At 48.3% G+C, this 18543-nt stretch overlaps 1 protein-coding gene across 1 annotated transcript in view; it reads right to left on the bottom strand.

Annotated features, from left to right (window-relative positions):
* LOC122368473 (integrin beta pat-3-like) overlaps nt 1–18203 on the bottom strand; it is a 37987-nt gene extending 19784 nt beyond the window's left edge. Inside the window, exons 1-5 of the mRNA XM_043342422.1 lie at nt 17732–18203; nt 16932–17032; nt 14361–14541; nt 13672–13791; nt 13043–13257 (exon numbers count right to left, since the gene is read on the bottom strand). Of these exons, the coding sequence (XP_043198357.1) occupies nt 13043–13257; nt 13672–13791; nt 14361–14541; nt 16932–17032; nt 17732–17792 (678 nt within the window). The 5' untranslated portion in view covers nt 17793–18203. The remainder of the gene's footprint in view (nt 1–13042; nt 13258–13671; nt 13792–14360; nt 14542–16931; nt 17033–17731) is intronic.
* Between the last annotated feature and the right edge of the window lie 340 nt (nt 18204–18543).

Raw genomic sequence — 18543 nt, 5'->3', positions numbered from 1 at the left:
ATGTGTAAAAATTCAAGATTTGTGCGAAAGCTTGTGACTGAAGAACGAAAACAGTTCGATATGATGGGCGATGGCTCAATCAAACGTGGAAATGGACAACAAAAGTAGAGTTTCAACGTTCCAGCATGTGAGAATAACTTCAGAAATTCATAGTTCTTGTAGTATTGCATTCTTTTTATGTACAGTTATAGGTTTTGTTAGGGTATTTCAAATTCATTGCGTCAGTTGAGATATAGATGGATTGCGGAAAGTTTTAGAATCATTGCATGGTAGCTAGGTAAAAAGGTATGTGATAAATGCCATGAGAAGGTTTTTATGATTCAATATATGGTCGTTGTTGTACCTACAAAAATGCAAGCTTACTAGCAACTAGTTTCTGAATCAAATCGAAAGTATATTTTGACACGAATGTAAATATGTACCTGCAAAGTATGTCAATAAATTTGTGTGATGTTGACCAGAGAGTTTTATCATCTGGGCATTTATGTCGCTTCTTAAATTAGGTGTTAAGCGTAGTAATTACGGATGAACTTTGTGCCAATATCTTCAATGCACAATGTATGAAGCATGTCTAAAACCCTCACTGATCCTGCTATAGCTATAGGCATTTGGCACCAGCTTGACCAAGGGCATGAACTTCACAGTTGCACAACCTTTTGTCATGTACCACCAGTCACTTTTTTACTTAAGGTGCACATAGCATTGCAGTACACACAACAATGTGCAGAGGGCCTACACAAAAACAACATGATTAGTGTGCACTATGCACAGCATTGTACCCTGATTATTTGAATATTTTGATCACTCAACAGTCAGCAGTCAGGAGATAATTATTGAATATCACATTTATTATACATCACTTGTCAAACAAGAGCATAATGACACACATTTTGACAAGCAATCATGGTAGTATTCCAATAAGTTGGACAGTCACCTCCCTGGGCGTCATTTTTCCAGGAAGGTACCTCTGCAGGTGTTGTGGTAGGCTAGGTTGAATTGGGTTAAGTTAGGCGAAGTAAGGTGGTTAGGACCAGGTCAGACCGTAAGGCCTGGTCAGGTTGATTTTAATCTTTCATTCTTATTTGACATAGGTACCTATTACCTATGTTTTTGCTCAAGCCTGAATTTCATTAGGTAATGAGTTAATTTTGCTTTGTTTTTATCTGTCTTGTTTTGTGTTTTTGTCCCTTATATTTTGCCCCATAGGCAAGGGTGGAGCTTTTCCAGGGAAGGTGGTGGAGCATGATTGGAGGCGCTCAACCAGACGGCATAGGAGGGCACGGTTTCTGAACGCGCACTGATGCCTGATTCAAGCCACGCTGTCTTCATGCGGGGCGGCGCGCAACTTAAAAGTCCCTAAAAGAACGGGAAGTGATGCCGATAGAACCTTCAATCATTCTGGGCTAACGCTTATGACTTGGAAAAAGTCGCGATCCCAATTCAATCGAAAACCTGTGGGCTCTTGTTCAGCAGGAGGCGTATGAAGAGCCACCCGACCCGCCATAAGCACTGCTCAACCGCAGGCACAGGTTTAGACGGCGTTGGTCCGCATCAAAGCCAGTGTGCTGGAGAATCCATTGGCTGAAATGCTCCAGAACATTCATCACTGTGTTTTTATGAAAGGTGGCTACAAGCTCCAGAAAAAGTACCAGATTGTTTTGCTTTTTAATTACAGCGGGAAGAAAGGTGTCCGGATAACTTCGTTACACCCCCTGTAGTGTTCAAATGGTTGCTAAATTCGAAATCAGCTCCAAAAACTAGCCTAGAAACATGTAAAACTCGGAAAAGAAAACCGAGGTCATCAAAGGTCATTGAGCTGACCTGACCTTCAGGTGACCTTGACACCCACCCTAATGCATGGGACCAGCATCATATCACATGTTTCAACGCTTGAAACCACGTGAAAACTGCAACCGCGCGGCTAATGCGAGCCGACATACGCCGAATCGCGATTCGGGCCAAACATGGTCTCGAGAAATAGGTCACAGGTCAAAGGTCATTTGGGTCAGGGTCATGAAATTTTCAGGGTAGGTGTAAAATTGATAAAATCGGGGGCATTGAAAGTTTCGTCGCGATCGGACGGTTTTTACGCGAGATACTCACGAAAAAAAAAAAAAACGATAAAGCGCACCCGAAAAGGCAGAAATATGCACATGCGATATCCTATACTGCGAAAAAAGGTGCATCATTTTTTAACGTCGCCGACAAAATGTAATTACCCTAAGCTCAGGTACATGTATGGTAGAAAATCCCCCAAGTGAAATACACTACGGCGGAAATAAAATACCCTACGGCGGAGCTCGGTTGCAATTTGTAAATACGCCGTTTTCCTCGATTTGCGTGCAGATAAGTAACTGTCGACGAAAGTGGCGCCATCCGATATGATGTTTTGAAGGAAGGAGACACAACATATTTACGTGAAAATTTTTGTTTTTTAGTGGTCTAAGTGCTTCAAAGAGGCTGTGAATGTTTTCTTCACACAATTTTTCATTAGTTATGACGAGGTAAAAGGTAGTTTCAGTCTTAACTTTCATATAATTGACATTAAAACATATGATAGTCCACTGCTATCAGTGATTGAGTACCTTGATATTTGGCATTTCTTATCAATTTGAATGTATTCTCTATCCATATGTCCTGATAGTAAGTGACAATACTTTGCCAATATGTTTCCATAGTTTTCACATTCATTTTCCAGTCCTTTACATAACATCACAATTTATAATCAACAAAACTCAACTCCTTCATTACTTCACAACACTGACAGCATGACAGACTGACAGTCAACTATTGTGTGGGTGAATGCTGAAACAGGATAGCCACTTTGCTGACTGGCTCGCTCATATGAAATAAGATAAAAATGATCCTTTATATCATTTCCATCTGAAGGATCGGAGTCAACGGAAAGGAAGGCCACTTTCAAGCCTCAAGGTCTAGGCCGCCAGACGCCAGTCGGCAGTCACCACCAAATTTATAATAGACTAGAGGTACAGGTTTACGCGATAACTGTATGTTTTGATTTATGTTATGTTACGGGTGCATTAGTTTGGGTGATTGACTTGTATTTTTAGCTGTATTATTTGTGTAGATTTGGGTAGCTGTTTTTAATTGAACTGTAAGGGATGGTGACAGTTGCGGGGTGTTCAAGTGTTTTGTATGTTGGGCCCTTTTTGAACTCAACCCTACCCCTACCCTACCCTACCCCTACCCTACCCTACCCTACCCTACCCTACCCCTACACTACCCTATCCTACCCTCCTACCCTACCCCTACACTACCCTACCCTACCCCTACACTACCCTACCCTATCTTACCACTACCCTACCCTACCCTTCCCTACCCTACCCTACACTACCCTACCCCTACCCTACCCGACCCTAACCTACCCTACCCTACCCGACCCTAACCTACCCTACCCTACCCTACCCCTACACTCTCCTACCCTACCCTACCCTACCCTACCCTACCCTACCCTACTCATACACTACCCTACCTTACCCTACCCTACCCTACCCTACTCCTACACTAACCTACCCTACCCTATCCTACCCTACCCCTACCCTACCCTACCCCTACACTACCCTAACCTACTTACCCTACCCTACACTATCCTACCCTACCCTACCCTACCCTACTCATACACTACCCTACCTTACCCTACCCTACCCTACCCTTCCCTACCCTACCCTACCCTACTCCTACACTAACCTACCCTACCCTACCCTACCCTACCCTACCCTACCCTACCCCTACACTATCCTACTCTACCCTACCCTACCCCACCCTACCCTACCCTACCCCACCCTACTCATACACTACCCTACCTTACCCTACCCTTCCCTACCCTACCCTACTCCTACACTAACCTACCCTACCCTATCCTACCCTACCCTACCCCTACCCTACCCAACCCCTACACTACCCTAACCTACCCTACCCTACCCTACCCCTACACTATCCTACCCTACCCTACCCTACCCTACCCTACTCATACACTACCCTACCTTACCCTACCCTACCCTTCCCTACCCTACCCTACCCTACTCCTACACTAACCTACCCTACCCTATCCTACCCTACTCTATCCTACCCTACCCTAACCTACCCCTACCCTACCCTAACCTACCCCTTCACTACCCTACCCTACCCTACCCTACCCTACCCTACCCTACCCTACCCTACCCTACCCTACCCTACCCTAACCTACCCTACACTGCCACCGACATTCCAAGTTTCAGCTAAATCAGCCCAGAAACGGCTGAGATATTGCAAAAACAAATTAATTGTATTTACTGGCGAATCCCCTTGGCGAGCGGTGCCCTGTGTCGGCCTTCGTTGTCAAAGGTCAACGACCTCCCGGCTCTAATTTCGCTCAGTTCTGCAAGCGAACAACTGAGCCTAAAGCACGTGCCCTCTGCTCGGCGCCGGTCGCGGCCCCACCACGTGCACACCGCTGAACCCACACCGTCGAAAATTTAATACGACAAATGAGTGCACGCGCTCGACTTGGCATGAAAATTTCACCCCCGTAGCCCTTACCGTTTCCGAGCAATAGCCTGTTTTTGCCGATTCTAATGCTAACCCTATGGCGCACATGAGCACGCGCCACGGGCGCACCCTCGGCCGCATCGTGCCCAAAATTTGATACGACCTGTTCAATTACGTGACCCACGACTGGTAAAAATTTCACCCTCCTGCGTCCATCGACAGCGCCGCAATAAGCCTTTTTGGGAGTAACCCCGACGGCGGCGGCGTGGGCGGCGGCGGACTTTTTAAGATTTATAATAGTAGACTAGAGGTACAGGTTTACGCGATAACTGTATGTTTTGATTTATGTTATGATACGGGTGCATTAGTTTGGGTGATTGACTTGTATTTTTAGATGTATTATTTGGATAGATTTGGGTAGCTGTTTTTAATTAAACTGTAAGGGTTGGTGATAGGTGCGGGGTGTTCAAGTGTTTTGTATGTTAGGCACTTTTTGAACTTAACCCTACCCCTACCCTACCCTACCCTACCCTACCCTACCCTACCCTACCCTACCCTACCCTACCCTACCCTACCCCTACCCTACCCCTACCCTACCCTACCCTACCCTACCCTACTCCTACACTAACCTACCCTACCCTACCCTAACCTACCCTACACTACCCTACCCTACCCTTCCCTACCCCTACACTATCCTACCATACCCTACCCTACCCTACCTCTACACTACCCTACCCTACCCTACCCTACTCTAACCTAAACTACCCTACCCCTACCCCTACACTACCCTACCCTAACCTACCCTACCCTACCCTACCCTACCCTACCCTAACCTACCCTACCCTACCCTACCCTACACTACCCTACCCCTACACTACCCTACCCTACCCCTACACTACCCTACCCTACCCCTACACTACCCTACCCTACCCCTACCCTACCCTACTCTACCCTACCCTACGCTACCCTACAATCCCCTACCCTACCCTACCCCTACCCTACCCTACCCTACCCCTACCCTACCCCTACCCAACCCTACCCTATCCTACCCTACCCTACCCTACCCTACCCTACCCTACCCCTACACTACCTTACCCTACCCTACCCTACCCTACCCTACCCTACAATCCCCTACCCTACCCTACCCTACCCTACCCTACCCTACCCTACCCTACCCTACCCTACACTACACTACCACCGACAGTCCAAGTTTCAGCTAAATCGGCCTAGAAACGGCTGAGATATTGCAAGAACAAATTAATTGTATTTACTGGCGAATCATCTTGGCGAGCGGTGCCCGGCGTCGGTATTCATTGCCAAAGGTCAACGACCTCCCGGCTCTGATTTCGCTCAGTTTTGCAAGCGAAGAAACTGAGCCTTTGCTGAGCCTAAAGCACGTGCCCTCTGCTCGGCGCCGGTCGCGGCCCCATCACGTGCACACCGCTGAACCCACCCCCTCAAGAATTTAATACGACAAATGAGTGCACGCGATCGACTTACAGCGAAAATTTCACCCCCGTAGCCCTTACCGTTCCCGAGCCATAGCCTGTTTTTACCGATTCTAATGCTAACCCTATGGCGCACATGAGCACGCGCCACGGGCGCACCCCCGGCCGCATCGTGCCCAAAATTTAATACGACCTGTTTTATTACGTGACCCACGATTGGCAAAATTTTCACCCTCCTGCGTCCATCGACAGCGCCGCAATAAGCCTTTTTGGGAGTAACCCCGACGGCGGCGGCGTGGGCGGCGGCGGACTTTTTAAGATTTATAATAGTAGACTAGAGGTACAGGTTCACGCGATAACTGTATGTTTTGATATGTATGATTAACGGATGCATTAGTTTGGGTGAAGAAAGTTGCATTTTTATTGGTATTATTTGTGTAGAACTTGGTAACTGCTTTTAATTGAACTGTAAAGTATGATGGTGATGCATGCGAGTTGTTCGAGCCCTTTGTAAGTTAGGATGTTACTCAATGCAACCCTACCCTACCCTACCCTACCCCTACACTACCCTACCCTACTCTACCCTACCCTACCCTACTCCTACACTACCCTACCCTACCCTGCCCCTACCCTACCCTACCCTACTCTACCCTACTCCTACACTACCCTACCCTACCCTACCCTACTCCTACACTAACCTACCCTACCCCTACCCCTACCCTACCCTACCCTTACACTACCCAACCCTACCCTACCCTACCCTACCCTACCCTACTCTACCCTACCCTACCCTACCCTACCCTACCCTACCCTACCCCTATCCTACCCTACCCTACCCCTACCATACCCTACCCACCCCTACCCTACCCTACCCTACCCCTACACTACCCTACCCTACCCCTACCCTACTCTTGCCTACCCTACCCTACTCCTACACTAACCTACCCTACCCTACCCTACCCCTACCCTACCCAACCCCTACACTACCCTGACCTACCCTACCCTACCCTACCCTACCCCTACACTATCCTACCCTACCCTACCCTACCCTACCCTACCCTACTCATACACTACCCTACCTTACCCTACCCTACCCTACCCTTCCCTACCCTACCCTTCCCTACCCTACCCTACCCTTCCCTACCCTACCCTACCCTACTCCTACACTAACCTACCCTACCCTATCCTACCCTACTCTATCCTACCCTACCCTAACCTACCCCTACCCTAACCTACCCCTTCACTACCCTACCCTACCCTACCCTAACCTACCCTACCATATCCTACCCTACCCTACCCTACCCTACCCTACCCTACCCTACCCTACCCTACCCTACCCTACACTGCCACCGACAATCCAAGTTTCAGCTAAATTGGCCCAGAAACGGCTGAGATATTGCAAAAACAAATTAATTGTATTTACTGGCGAATCCCCTTGGCGAGCGGTGCCCTGTGTCGGCCTTCGTTGTCAAAGGTCAACGACCTGCCGGCTCTGATGCTTTTCACTCAGTTTTTAAGCGAACAACTGAGCCTAAAGCACGTGCCCTCTGCTCGGTGCCGGTCGCGATTCTAATGCTAACCCGATGGCGCACATGAGCACGCGCCACGGGTGCACCCCTGGCCGCATCGTGCCCAAAATTTAACACGACCTGTTGAATTACGTGACCCACGAGTCGTGAAAATTTCACCCTCGTGCGTCAATCGACGGCGCCGCAATAGGCGTTTTTGGGAGTAACACCGACTGCGTAACCCCGACGGCGGCGGCGGCGGACTTTTTAAGATTTATAATAGTAGACTAGAGGTACAGGTTCACGCGATAACTGTATGTTTTGATATGTATGATTAACGGATGCATTAGTTTGGGTGAAGAAAGTTGCATTTTTATTGGTATTATTTGTGTAGAACTTGGTAACTGCTTTTAATTGGACTGTAAAGTATGATGGTGATGCATGCGAGTTGTTCGAGCCCTTTGTAAGTTAGGAGGTTACTCAATGCAACCCTACCCTACCCTACCCTACCCCTACACTACCCTACCCTACTCTACCCTACCCTACCCCTACACTACCCTACCCTACCCTACCCTACCACACTACCCTACCCTATCCTACCCCTACCCTACCCTACCCTACCCTACCCTACCCTACACTACCATACCCTACCCTACCTTACCCTAACCCTACCCCTACACTGCCCTTCCCTACCCTACCCCTACCCTACCCTACCCCACCCTACCCTACCCCTTCACTACCCTACCCTACCCTACCCTACCTTACCCCTACCCTACCCTACCCCTACACTACCCTACCCTATCCTACCCCTACCCCACCCTACCCTACCCTACCCTACCCTACCCCTATCCTACCCTACCCTACCCTACCCCTACCATACCCTACCCCTACCCTACCCTACCCCTACACTACCCTACCCCTACACTGCCCTTCCCTACCCTACCCCTACCCTACCCTACCCCACCCTACCCTACCCCTTCACTACCCTACCCTACCCTACCCTACCTTACCCCTACCCTACCCTACCCCTACACTACCCTACCCTATTCTACCCCTACCCCTACCCTACCCTACCCTACCCCACCCTACCCTACCCTACCCTACCCTACCCTACCCTACCCTACCCTACCCTACACTACCACCGACAGTCCAAGTTTCAGCTAAATCGGCCCAGAAACGGCCGAGATATTGCAAACACGAATTAATTGTATTTACTGGCGAATCCCCTTGGCGAGCGGTGCCCTGTGTCGGCCTTTGTTGTCAAAGTTCAATGACCTGCCGGCTCTGATGCTTTTCACTCAGTTTTTAAGCGAACAACTGAGCCTAAAGCACGTGCCCTCTGCTCGGTGCCGGTCGCGATTCTAATGCTAACCCGATGGCGCACATGAGCACGCGCCACGGGTGCACCCCTGGCCGCATCGTGCCCAAAATTTAACACGACCTGTTGAATTACGTGACCCACGAGTCGTGAAAATTTCACCCTCGTGCGTCAATCGACGGCGCCGCAATAGGCGTTTTTGGGAGTAACACCGACTGCGTAACCCCGACGGCGGCGGCGGCGGACTTTTTAAGATTTATAATAGTAGACTAGAGGTACAGGTTCACGCGATAACTGTATGTTTTGATATGTATGATTAACGGATGCATTAGTTTGGGTGAAGAAAGTTGCATTTTTATTGGTATTATTTGTGTAGAACTTGGTAACTGCTTTTAATTGGACTGTAAAGTATGATGGTGATGCATGCGAGTTGTTCGAGCCCTTTGTAAGTTAGGAGGTTACTCAATGCAACCCTACCCTACCCTACCCTACCCCTACACTACCCTACCCTACTCTACCCTACCCTACCCCTACACTACCCTACCCTACCCTACCCTACCACACTACCCTACCCTATCCTACCCCTACCCTACCCTACCCTACCCTACCCTACCCTACACTACCATACCCTACCCTACCTTACCCTAACCCTACCCCTACACTGCCCTTCCCTACCCTACCCCTACCCTACCCTACCCCACCCTACCCTACCCCTTCACTACCCTACCCTACCCTACCCTACCTTACCCCTACCCTACCCTACCCCTACACTACCCTACCCTATCCTACCCCTACCCCACCCTACCCTACCCTACCCTACCCTACCCCTATCCTACCCTACCCTACCCTACCCCTACCATACCCTACCCCTACCCTACCCTACCCCTACACTACCCTACCCCTACACTGCCCTTCCCTACCCTACCCCTACCCTACCCTACCCCACCCTACCCTACCCCTTCACTACCCTACCCTACCCTACCCTACCTTACCCCTACCCTACCCTACCCCTACACTACCCTACCCTATTCTACCCCTACCCCTACCCTACCCTACCCTACCCCACCCTACCCTACCCTACCCTACCCTACCCTACCCTACCCTACCCTACCCTACACTACCACCGACAGTCCAAGTTTCAGCTAAATCGGCCCAGAAACGGCCGAGATATTGCAAACACGAATTAATTGTATTTACTGGCGAATCCCCTTGGCGAGCGGTGCCCTGTGTCGGCCTTTGTTGTCAAAGTTCAATGACCTGCCGGCTCTGATGCTTTTCACTCAGTTTTTTAAGCGAACAACTGAGCCTAAAGCACGTGCCCTCTGCTCGGCGCCGGTCGCGATTCTAATGCTATCCCTATGGCGCACATGAGCACGCGCCACAGGTGCACCCCCGGCCGAATCGTGCCCAAAATTTAATACGACCTGTTGAATTACGTGACCCACGAGTCGTGAAAATTTCACCCTCGTGCGTCAATCGACGGCGCCGCAATAGGCGTTTTTGGGAGTAACGCCGGCTGCGTAACCCCGACGGCGGCGGACTTTTTAAGATTTATAATAGTAGATTAATTAATTATTATACTTTGAGACCCTTAGGTCACTGGATCAGCATCACATTTTCAGTTCCAATATAGTAAAGGTTTTTATTTGTATGATGTGAAATATTTTCCTAAATCAGAATTTAATTATCCCTAGGTACCTGGTAGAGGTTTTGGATTTAATGCTCATTGTTGGTGTGCAGTCAGGATTTTTTGACAGGTCCAGATAGGGAATCCTGAGCAATTTTATAGTAAAGTGGTCTCCTTATAATCACCACACATTTTATCAAAAGCATTTGCAGAATTCATTCAATGAAGAATTTTATCAATGTTGCACCCATTCCTTAGACGACCTAGGCTGCATCTTTTTTTAGTTCCTGTTGTATGACATATTTTCCGTTTTGTTCCACTGCATAAAGAAAAAAATCGTTTGAGATCACCAAACAGCTTTTCTTTTTCTGGCAGGTCTGCACAACCAAGCGGTCGCTGGCGAGGACGTCGGCCGTCCCTGTGGGTAAGGTCATCTGCTCAGCCTTTGTGGAGATCAGCAAGACGTCACCAAGATGAAGACTTCGCTGAAGCAGAAGCCGCTGACCCGTGTCCGATCGGGCAGGTCATGCTCGACGGCACGAGCCACAACTCGAACGACTCGGTGACATCAACAACATGGTGGAGCAGGTGAATGAGTTTGGCGACGTGTTGTGCGACTGCAAGAAGGGTTGTCTGCGTGTTCTGGCCGGCGGAGCGGCGACGCTGCGCAGTCTGTGCTGGCGGTGAGCAGCTGGCCGTGGTGACCGCGCGCGCCCACATGCGCCGACAACCTGTGCGGCTTCGACGGCCCGGGACAGCCCGATGCCGCCCACTATGCGACGCCGACCGCGCACTGTCTGCACGGCCACATGGAGGTGTGCCCGCGCCTTTTGCCCGCACGCGGCTACCTCGCAGCTGGTCTGCAACCACGCCGTCGCCGCCTGTAGCCCGATAACAAAACGGCTGTCTGATAAAGCCGCGTGTTCTTTGTGATGTTGCTACTGTGATCGTTGCTACTGCTGGTCTGAGACTCGATGTTTCCATTCGTCCTTTACATGTTAAGGATTTGATAATGATAAGCTTAGTCCGAGCTTAGGTTGTTTATATCATTTGTTATATGGCATATTTTGGATCAAAGCAGTACGACACTGCCTCCTGCTTTTGTGATGTATGCTGGCAAGACGCAGGTTCCGGTCGCAGGTCACCCGGACCCGGTTCCAATGTGGTCGGGCTGGCATGCGATAATGTGATGTTGTTTTGCTCGTCTCTGTGTTCCACACTTGATGATGTTTGTGAATCTAACCCACATTGTATAGTATTTTTGTTTGTTTGCGGCCGATGGCCTTGTAAGTTGTAACCGTGGCAATACAGTTTTTCCTGCTATAACTCCAATATTCAAGCGTGGGTGGATATCTTTCTGTATTCACGTATTCCCTTCTCCCAGTACAGTCAGAGAATATCAATTACAGTATTCATACGGATTATTCAAGCCTTGTATAAATATTTGAGGTGTGCCGAATCCGAAAGACCGATAAAACTACTAGCGGAAATGTGACATGATGCCATGGGTTTGTGAAAAGTTTAGGTACCACGTAGCATTCAACTTCCTGCATTTCTGTTTCAACTCAGTTTAACGTATTTCAACGAACATAACATCAAAAATGGCAGCCAGTACCGGCTTCACCTGTCACAGAGAACGCTCAAAAAATTGAGTGTAGATGCTGGCCGGCACTCAATTTTTTGAGCGCCAGCTGACTGCCGTCTGTCGTGGCGCTCAATTTATTGAGTATCGCGGTCCCGAACGACAAGTGGCGCTCAAAAAGTTGAGCGTCTTTAGGGCATTTTCTTTCCAAAAACACCGATATAAATTATCACGGCGAGTGTTCGAGAAGAAACCTTGTTGCTCTCTCTTGCCATTGATACCTTATTTGGATACGATATTTGCCGTAGTGTGACGCTAAAGGCATTGTAAAATACCATCGTTTCGCCTATTCCTTCATAATGGGGCCCGCTCAATTTTTTGAGCGCTCAATTTTTTGAGCTTTTCCCCCTTGTGCGTGGGACTGATATACGCGAGTTATTGCATTAAAAAGCCTCACGAACTGTAGTCAACATACTGCCCGAGTAAACATCTTGCCCGTGAGAAGAAAGGTGGGTAGTATGCATACTGCCCGGGCTGTTGGGTAGTATGCATACTGCCCGGGTAGTTTGCATACTGCCCAAGTTAGCATATGACCCGTAACATATATATGGCCTGGTGCGCTGGGAGTGGCAGTCTTGCATATATACTGAACAGAAAAAGTGGGAAAATGGAAAGTCATGAGAACAACATTTTACATTTTGTATTTATGTACTCGAACTCTTCCGGTTTGAAGAAGCAGCGCTTCATTCAATTCTAGCAGACGACGCAAAACGGGGGAGCATATAGCTATTATCATTATTAGTGTAGCTGAAGTGTTACTGGCCCTATCATGCTTTTTAAGGTGCAGTTCAGTTGTTTTAAAAATAAATTCAACTGTTTTAAAAACGTCGTCAGTTGTTTTAAAATCGTATTCAATTCTTTTAAAACGGAAGTCATGTGTTTTAAAACCCCGTTCAACAGTTTTAAATCACAGATCAGCTTTTTAAAATGGAGTTCAACTGTTTTAAATCGCGGCTAAAAAGGTGTAGTTCAATAAACCATGCTACCTGTTCAAACCAGCCCCCAGTTTACCTTTTCAGTGAACCGGTTCACTTGATTGGAAAGGTTCAGGTGATTCCGGAAGCCGTAAGCCGGCACGCAAGTGATGTCCTTGTACAGGGCGCACGGGTTCTCCTTGGTGCCCGCCGCCTGCGAGACGTACGGCATCACGGGCTTGTCGACGAAGCTGCCGAAGCCCAGGCGGAAGTTCTTCGTCAGCCGCCGCAGCAGGATGGTCATGTCCTCACCTAATCGGAAAGCATAATTGGGATTCAGATAGGCATTGCAAGCGAAATGTGAACGTTAGTTTCCTAGGGGAAGATGCCAGAGGGGATCATGCATTCAGTTGTTAAAGGTTGACATAAAATGAAATTGTTGACGTCAGAAGTTCTCCACGACATCAGAGGTATTTTCAATCCATCCTTTTTAAAAGAAGTCCGCTTGCTGGGCGATGCAGGTTTCAGAGAAAAGGATTTGTTGATGAACAGTTCGCAGCTTGATACGGTGGCACCGAAAGGAGTGACTCAATAGTCAATTCTTATATCTCAGTTTATCTTAAAACGATCCACGCAATGCGAGGCCTTTCACTTTTCACATCAATCAATAAGACAGCTGACCTAAAAATGCAGACCTCTGTTCCCCATTTCATGTCATCGGCTCACCGAGGGCCACAAGTGTTTCCTTATCCTCGCGCATGGAGACGGTGAGGTCCATCAGGTAGTACAGGTCCAGCGGGTAGTCAGCCACCTGACGAAACTTCACCTCGAACTCCTTCCGCTCGTCTGAAAACACGGCCGTCAGTTCTCAACGTGACAGCTTGCAAAAAACGCACACATATAGACACACATACCTACCTACGCATGCAGCAACACAAACATTAAGGGTTGAAGTGCTCAATGGGAATACAGCAACGTCCACTTCATATGCACCATTCAGGTATATTCATTTGCGACATAGCAATAAGCAAACCTTCCTCAGTGAAAACAAAAATACCTATTGGCAAACGATAATCCTCCAGCAAAGTATAGACCGCACAGACCAAATACATAGTTACGGCAATCGACCATGGCCTATGGTGCGGTACATGAATACAGCTCCGTTGCTGGTGATTGCCGACTCATACACCTACAATGCATGTATGTACATTGTACAGTTGAGTACAGAATGATGTTCCATTTTTCACAGACACGTTGCTTGAAGTGGTAGGCTGTGCCGCATCACACGAGCTGAGTGACGCAGTTTGAGGCATCATTTAGTCAACTGTTCGTCATCGTTCATGAGAGCTGAGAGAGCAGACGTGAACTCACGCGGTTTCAGGCATGAACTCACGCGGCCTCAGACACGAACTCACGCGGTCTGAGTTTGAGCCGCAGGTGCTGCGGCGCCACCTGTACCGGCTGGCTGGGCGACTGCTGTTCCGATAGCGAAGTGTTCTTCACAGCCTCCACACTGGACCGGGGGAACACGATGTCGGCAGGCGGGCACAGGCGCGCGATCACCGGGCTCAGGTCGCAGTGGTCGTACGGAAAGCCCTGCGGCGACGACAGGGGGTCACAGCCACCCACAGGTCACGGAACCGGAGTCTATTACCGTGCTACGCCGTACTGCACCTGGGCCAGACCTTACATTAGGAGGATGTGCACTGTGCTCTCTTTATATTTCTTGTGACGGGCCATCGCAAGAAAAACGTCAAGGGGTGTGTAGTGTGTACCACCCTACCCTTCACGGCCGGATTGCGCCGTGGTACTGGTGCCTCATTTTGGTGGATGCACAATGCACGTACTACATACATAGTAGATATTAGCCGTTTTCACGGCGGCCATCTGGTACACATTTGGTGCACATCTGGTACAGATTAGGTGCAGATTTGGTCAAATCAGGTTCAGTGTGTCTCTGGCAGCTATCAGCTTGGGTTGCACTAATTGCTCATATGCCTGCTTTGTCATGTTACCAGAGAGCATCATCGATTAAAACACTGAAATAGATTCATAAAATGAAGATATTTGCTGTAAAAGAAATCAGGTGCAGATTTGGTCAAATAAGGTGCATTCGCCGGATAGCCCGTCGTGAAAACGGCTATTATCTCTTTAGAAGCTATCAGCTAGGGTTGCACTAATTGCTGATATGCCTCCTTTGTCATATTATTAGAGAGTATCATCGATTAAAATACGGAAATAAAGTCATAAATTGAAGATATTTGCTGTATAAGAGATTAGGTGCAGATTTGGTAAAATTAGGTGCATTCGCCGAATAGAGCGTCGTGAAAACGGCTACCACCTGTTTATATGTTATGGCCCGTTTGAAACCCTGGCCTGTATTAAAACTGCTCGACCCGTATTAGTGCTGAACTGCTGACCGGAGAATTAATACTTTGTGAGTTTTATAGTATACCTACTTTCCAGTCGGTATTAATACGGGCCGAGTAGATTTAATACAGGCTGAGTTTTCTAACGCATTAATTATCAAGATATGCATTAATTATCAAATTATGATATTTTATTTTCGATCAAAACATCAAACTAAGTTCGTTTGCTCTGGACATAGGCGGCGGAACGGGGAGGGCACCGGGGCACCGTGCTCCCCTTTGATTTTGAAATTTTAACATTAGCCCTAGGGCGTTGCATGGAAAGAATGGGACCAAAAGTCGGCAGTGCCCCCCTTAATTGAAGGTGTTCCACCGCTACTGGCTCTGGAATACATTTTTAAATAGTAAGTTTTAAGTAAGCTGCATGTTTGGCTTTTCATTTTGACTTCTCGCCAAAATAAGTGTTGCTTTCCTCTGTAATCTCTTTTGCCTCTTTGGCATTTCCGTGGCAAAGCAGCTCTCTCCCACAGTAATCCGTTTTCGGCCAGACAAACCAATTTTCGCTGTTTTGTCTCAATAGGAGGGTCGGCTAATTCGTCTGGCCTAGAAAACAGTGTCTATGCAAGTGGATTTGTCCCGAAGCATATTCCGATTCCGTTTTTTTTTTTTTAATAATCGCGTACAGCAAATGTGCAGTCTCCTCACCGTTTTCGATCCATAGTAGCAGGGTCAAACATTATGAATGTGATAAAAGGCCAAAGCTTGATGAATGTATGCTTAGCAATGTTTGTTGCAAACGATTAATTATAATGTAATTTGTGTAAGCCCTGCTCGGAAACAATTAATCTCTGTGTAACACAGAGTGTTGAAATACGTGTATGTAGTAGGTATGTTAAATAAATTGATTTTCTTACAATATCCGTATGATATAAACACTCAGAAGATATGAGCGCCGAAATTTATCAGTTTTCACTTGGTTGGCGTAAAATTTAATGAAAATGATATATTTCTAAAAATGCTTATCTCTTACAAAGAACAGGCAGATTGACTGCTTGAAGACTGCTTTAGCACGACCTCACTCATGTGTTGATAATAAGACTCATTAATGGATCCCTTGAAGACAAAGCACCGCTTATACCAGTAACACAATGGACATAATTGCTGCGTTGTCCTCTATAAGCGAGAGTCCCTGTCAATTGGTGCCCTTCGTGAAGCTTTCGACCGCCGTACGGAAATAAAACGCATCTTGAGATGCTTAGAGCTGAGCTAAGAGCTTCCTATCGAATCGACGCTAAGTTCTTTATCGCGGATCAACCAAGAACATACTTCATAAATAGCAGCAAACGGCATATATAAAGCAACATAAAAAACATATATAAAACAGCAAACACGGCGGGGTACCCGCCCCCCTTTTTAGATATCAGTGAAAAACTACAGGGAGCTTCACCCCCCCCCCCTGGCTAACGGGCTAACAACTTGGGTTGGGTTAACCCCCCGGTTTAAGGGTTAACATCCATGGGCTAAAAGTTAACACTCACGGGCTAAAGGCAAAACATAGTCATCGAGTCCGACGCCGTGAACCACCGTCTCCCATGGAGTGCCCCTTGCTGTACTGACCTCCGATCGTTCCGTCTTGCACCATGCACAGTCTGAATGGGCCGTCAGGCAGGCAGTGCAGCTCTGCTGACCCTTGCAGCTGGCGGTGGTCTCGGCGCCGCCTGGGGGTCAGAGGTCAGCATGGCGACGTCACAGGTCACATGAAATTATGCGGATCGACTCTTCACTTTGCGTTGCACTCACCTGTTTCAGGGCATTCCGCTTGCATGGAAAGATGAAGAGGGAATGAACTCTTAAAACCATACCTATCACTTACTTTCCTCTTCTTTCTCATGACTAGAGAGATAGAGAGAGAGAGAGAGAGAGAGAGAGAGAGAGAGAGAGAGAGAGAGAGAGAGAGAGAGAGAGAGAGAGAGAGAGAGAGAGAGAGAGAGAGAGAGAGAGAGAGAGAGAGAGAGAGAGAGAGAGAGAGAGAGAGAGAGAGAGAGAGAGAGAGAGAGAGAGGAGAGAGAGAGAGAGAGAGAGAGAGAGAGAGAGAGAGAGAGAGAGAGAGAGAGAGAGAGAAAGAGAGAGAGAGGAGATAATAATTTGCCGAGAATTGAGTATTATTGATTATTATTAGGATATATACTATACATATGTATATAGCATCGAGCATAGTCATTTCGTACACAGGTTCTGCGCCGTGGTATGTACCAGAGTCCAGGACCAGGCGGAACTCCAGCCAGATACCGATATCGCACCTTCTTGCACGCGTGCAGCGGCTAGCAATCTCTTATCGGTCTGACTCAGCTGGTACGTCGACCTGGCGCGGCTCCGAGACCTTCTGGAAAGGTGCACGTAGATTTCCACTGACTTACCTGGCTGAAAGAGAGACGACAGAGCCAGTAACCCGGCCGCTAGGATGATAGGGCGCCTCATTATTGCCGAAGCTGCTACAGAACGGCAATTGGTAATATAAAACCCGAAATCGGGACCTCAAATTGATCCGGTAAGATCAGCTTTGGGGGAGCAGGAGCATTAGCAGTGAAGCTAGCCTAGTACGCTTCTTAGAGTCAGCTGCACTGTGCCAGTGTGCACTGATCACTGTGCTCACATCGATTGCACTGTGCACTGTTCACAGTGTTCAGGCAGGTCACCTCGTCTCGTCCTTAGCCGTCACTCATACGCCTTCAGACACGTTCACTGAGGCCACGCTTCACTTCCACTTCCTAGCCCAGCACGTTCAGCACGCCACGCCCTGTGTCCGCCGGCCGACACCGGTCGGGAGGAGCCCGATCCTCCTCCGTCGACTGAACAGCACGTGTTACCCGGCGTCGGTGCCACTCGGCCGGTGCAGCGTTATCGGCCCCTGATAGCAGACCAGAGCACCGATTTGAACTGAACGCCGCCCAGCAAACAACGCGCCAGTGAGACACGTCGCACCAGATAGGCCAGATATAGGAGTGACTGGAATGTGGCCGCTTCAATGAACTCTATTTAAGATATATTTGGCAATGCAGGACAAATATGTTTGAATTTTGTCGGCAATTTATTGATCACACGCGCACATCTGTACAACTTAGATGTCTGTGCCGTAGTCTATGCCATGTATTTGTCGACGTCGCCATGCCCCTTGCAGGCTGCAGCCCAAATGCATGCCGCTGCTCTAATTCCTGCGCGATTCATTGCA

This window comes from Amphibalanus amphitrite, unplaced genomic scaffold (genome assembly GCF_019059575.1).
Source record: "Amphibalanus amphitrite isolate SeventyFive unplaced genomic scaffold, NRLGWU_Aamphi_draft 000949F_arrow, whole genome shotgun sequence".
Taxonomy (NCBI): Eukaryota; Metazoa; Arthropoda; class Thecostraca; order Balanomorpha; family Balanidae; genus Amphibalanus; species Amphibalanus amphitrite.
The sequence above is the reverse complement of the archived record's forward strand: the minus strand, read 5'-3'. Positions and strand labels throughout refer to the sequence as shown.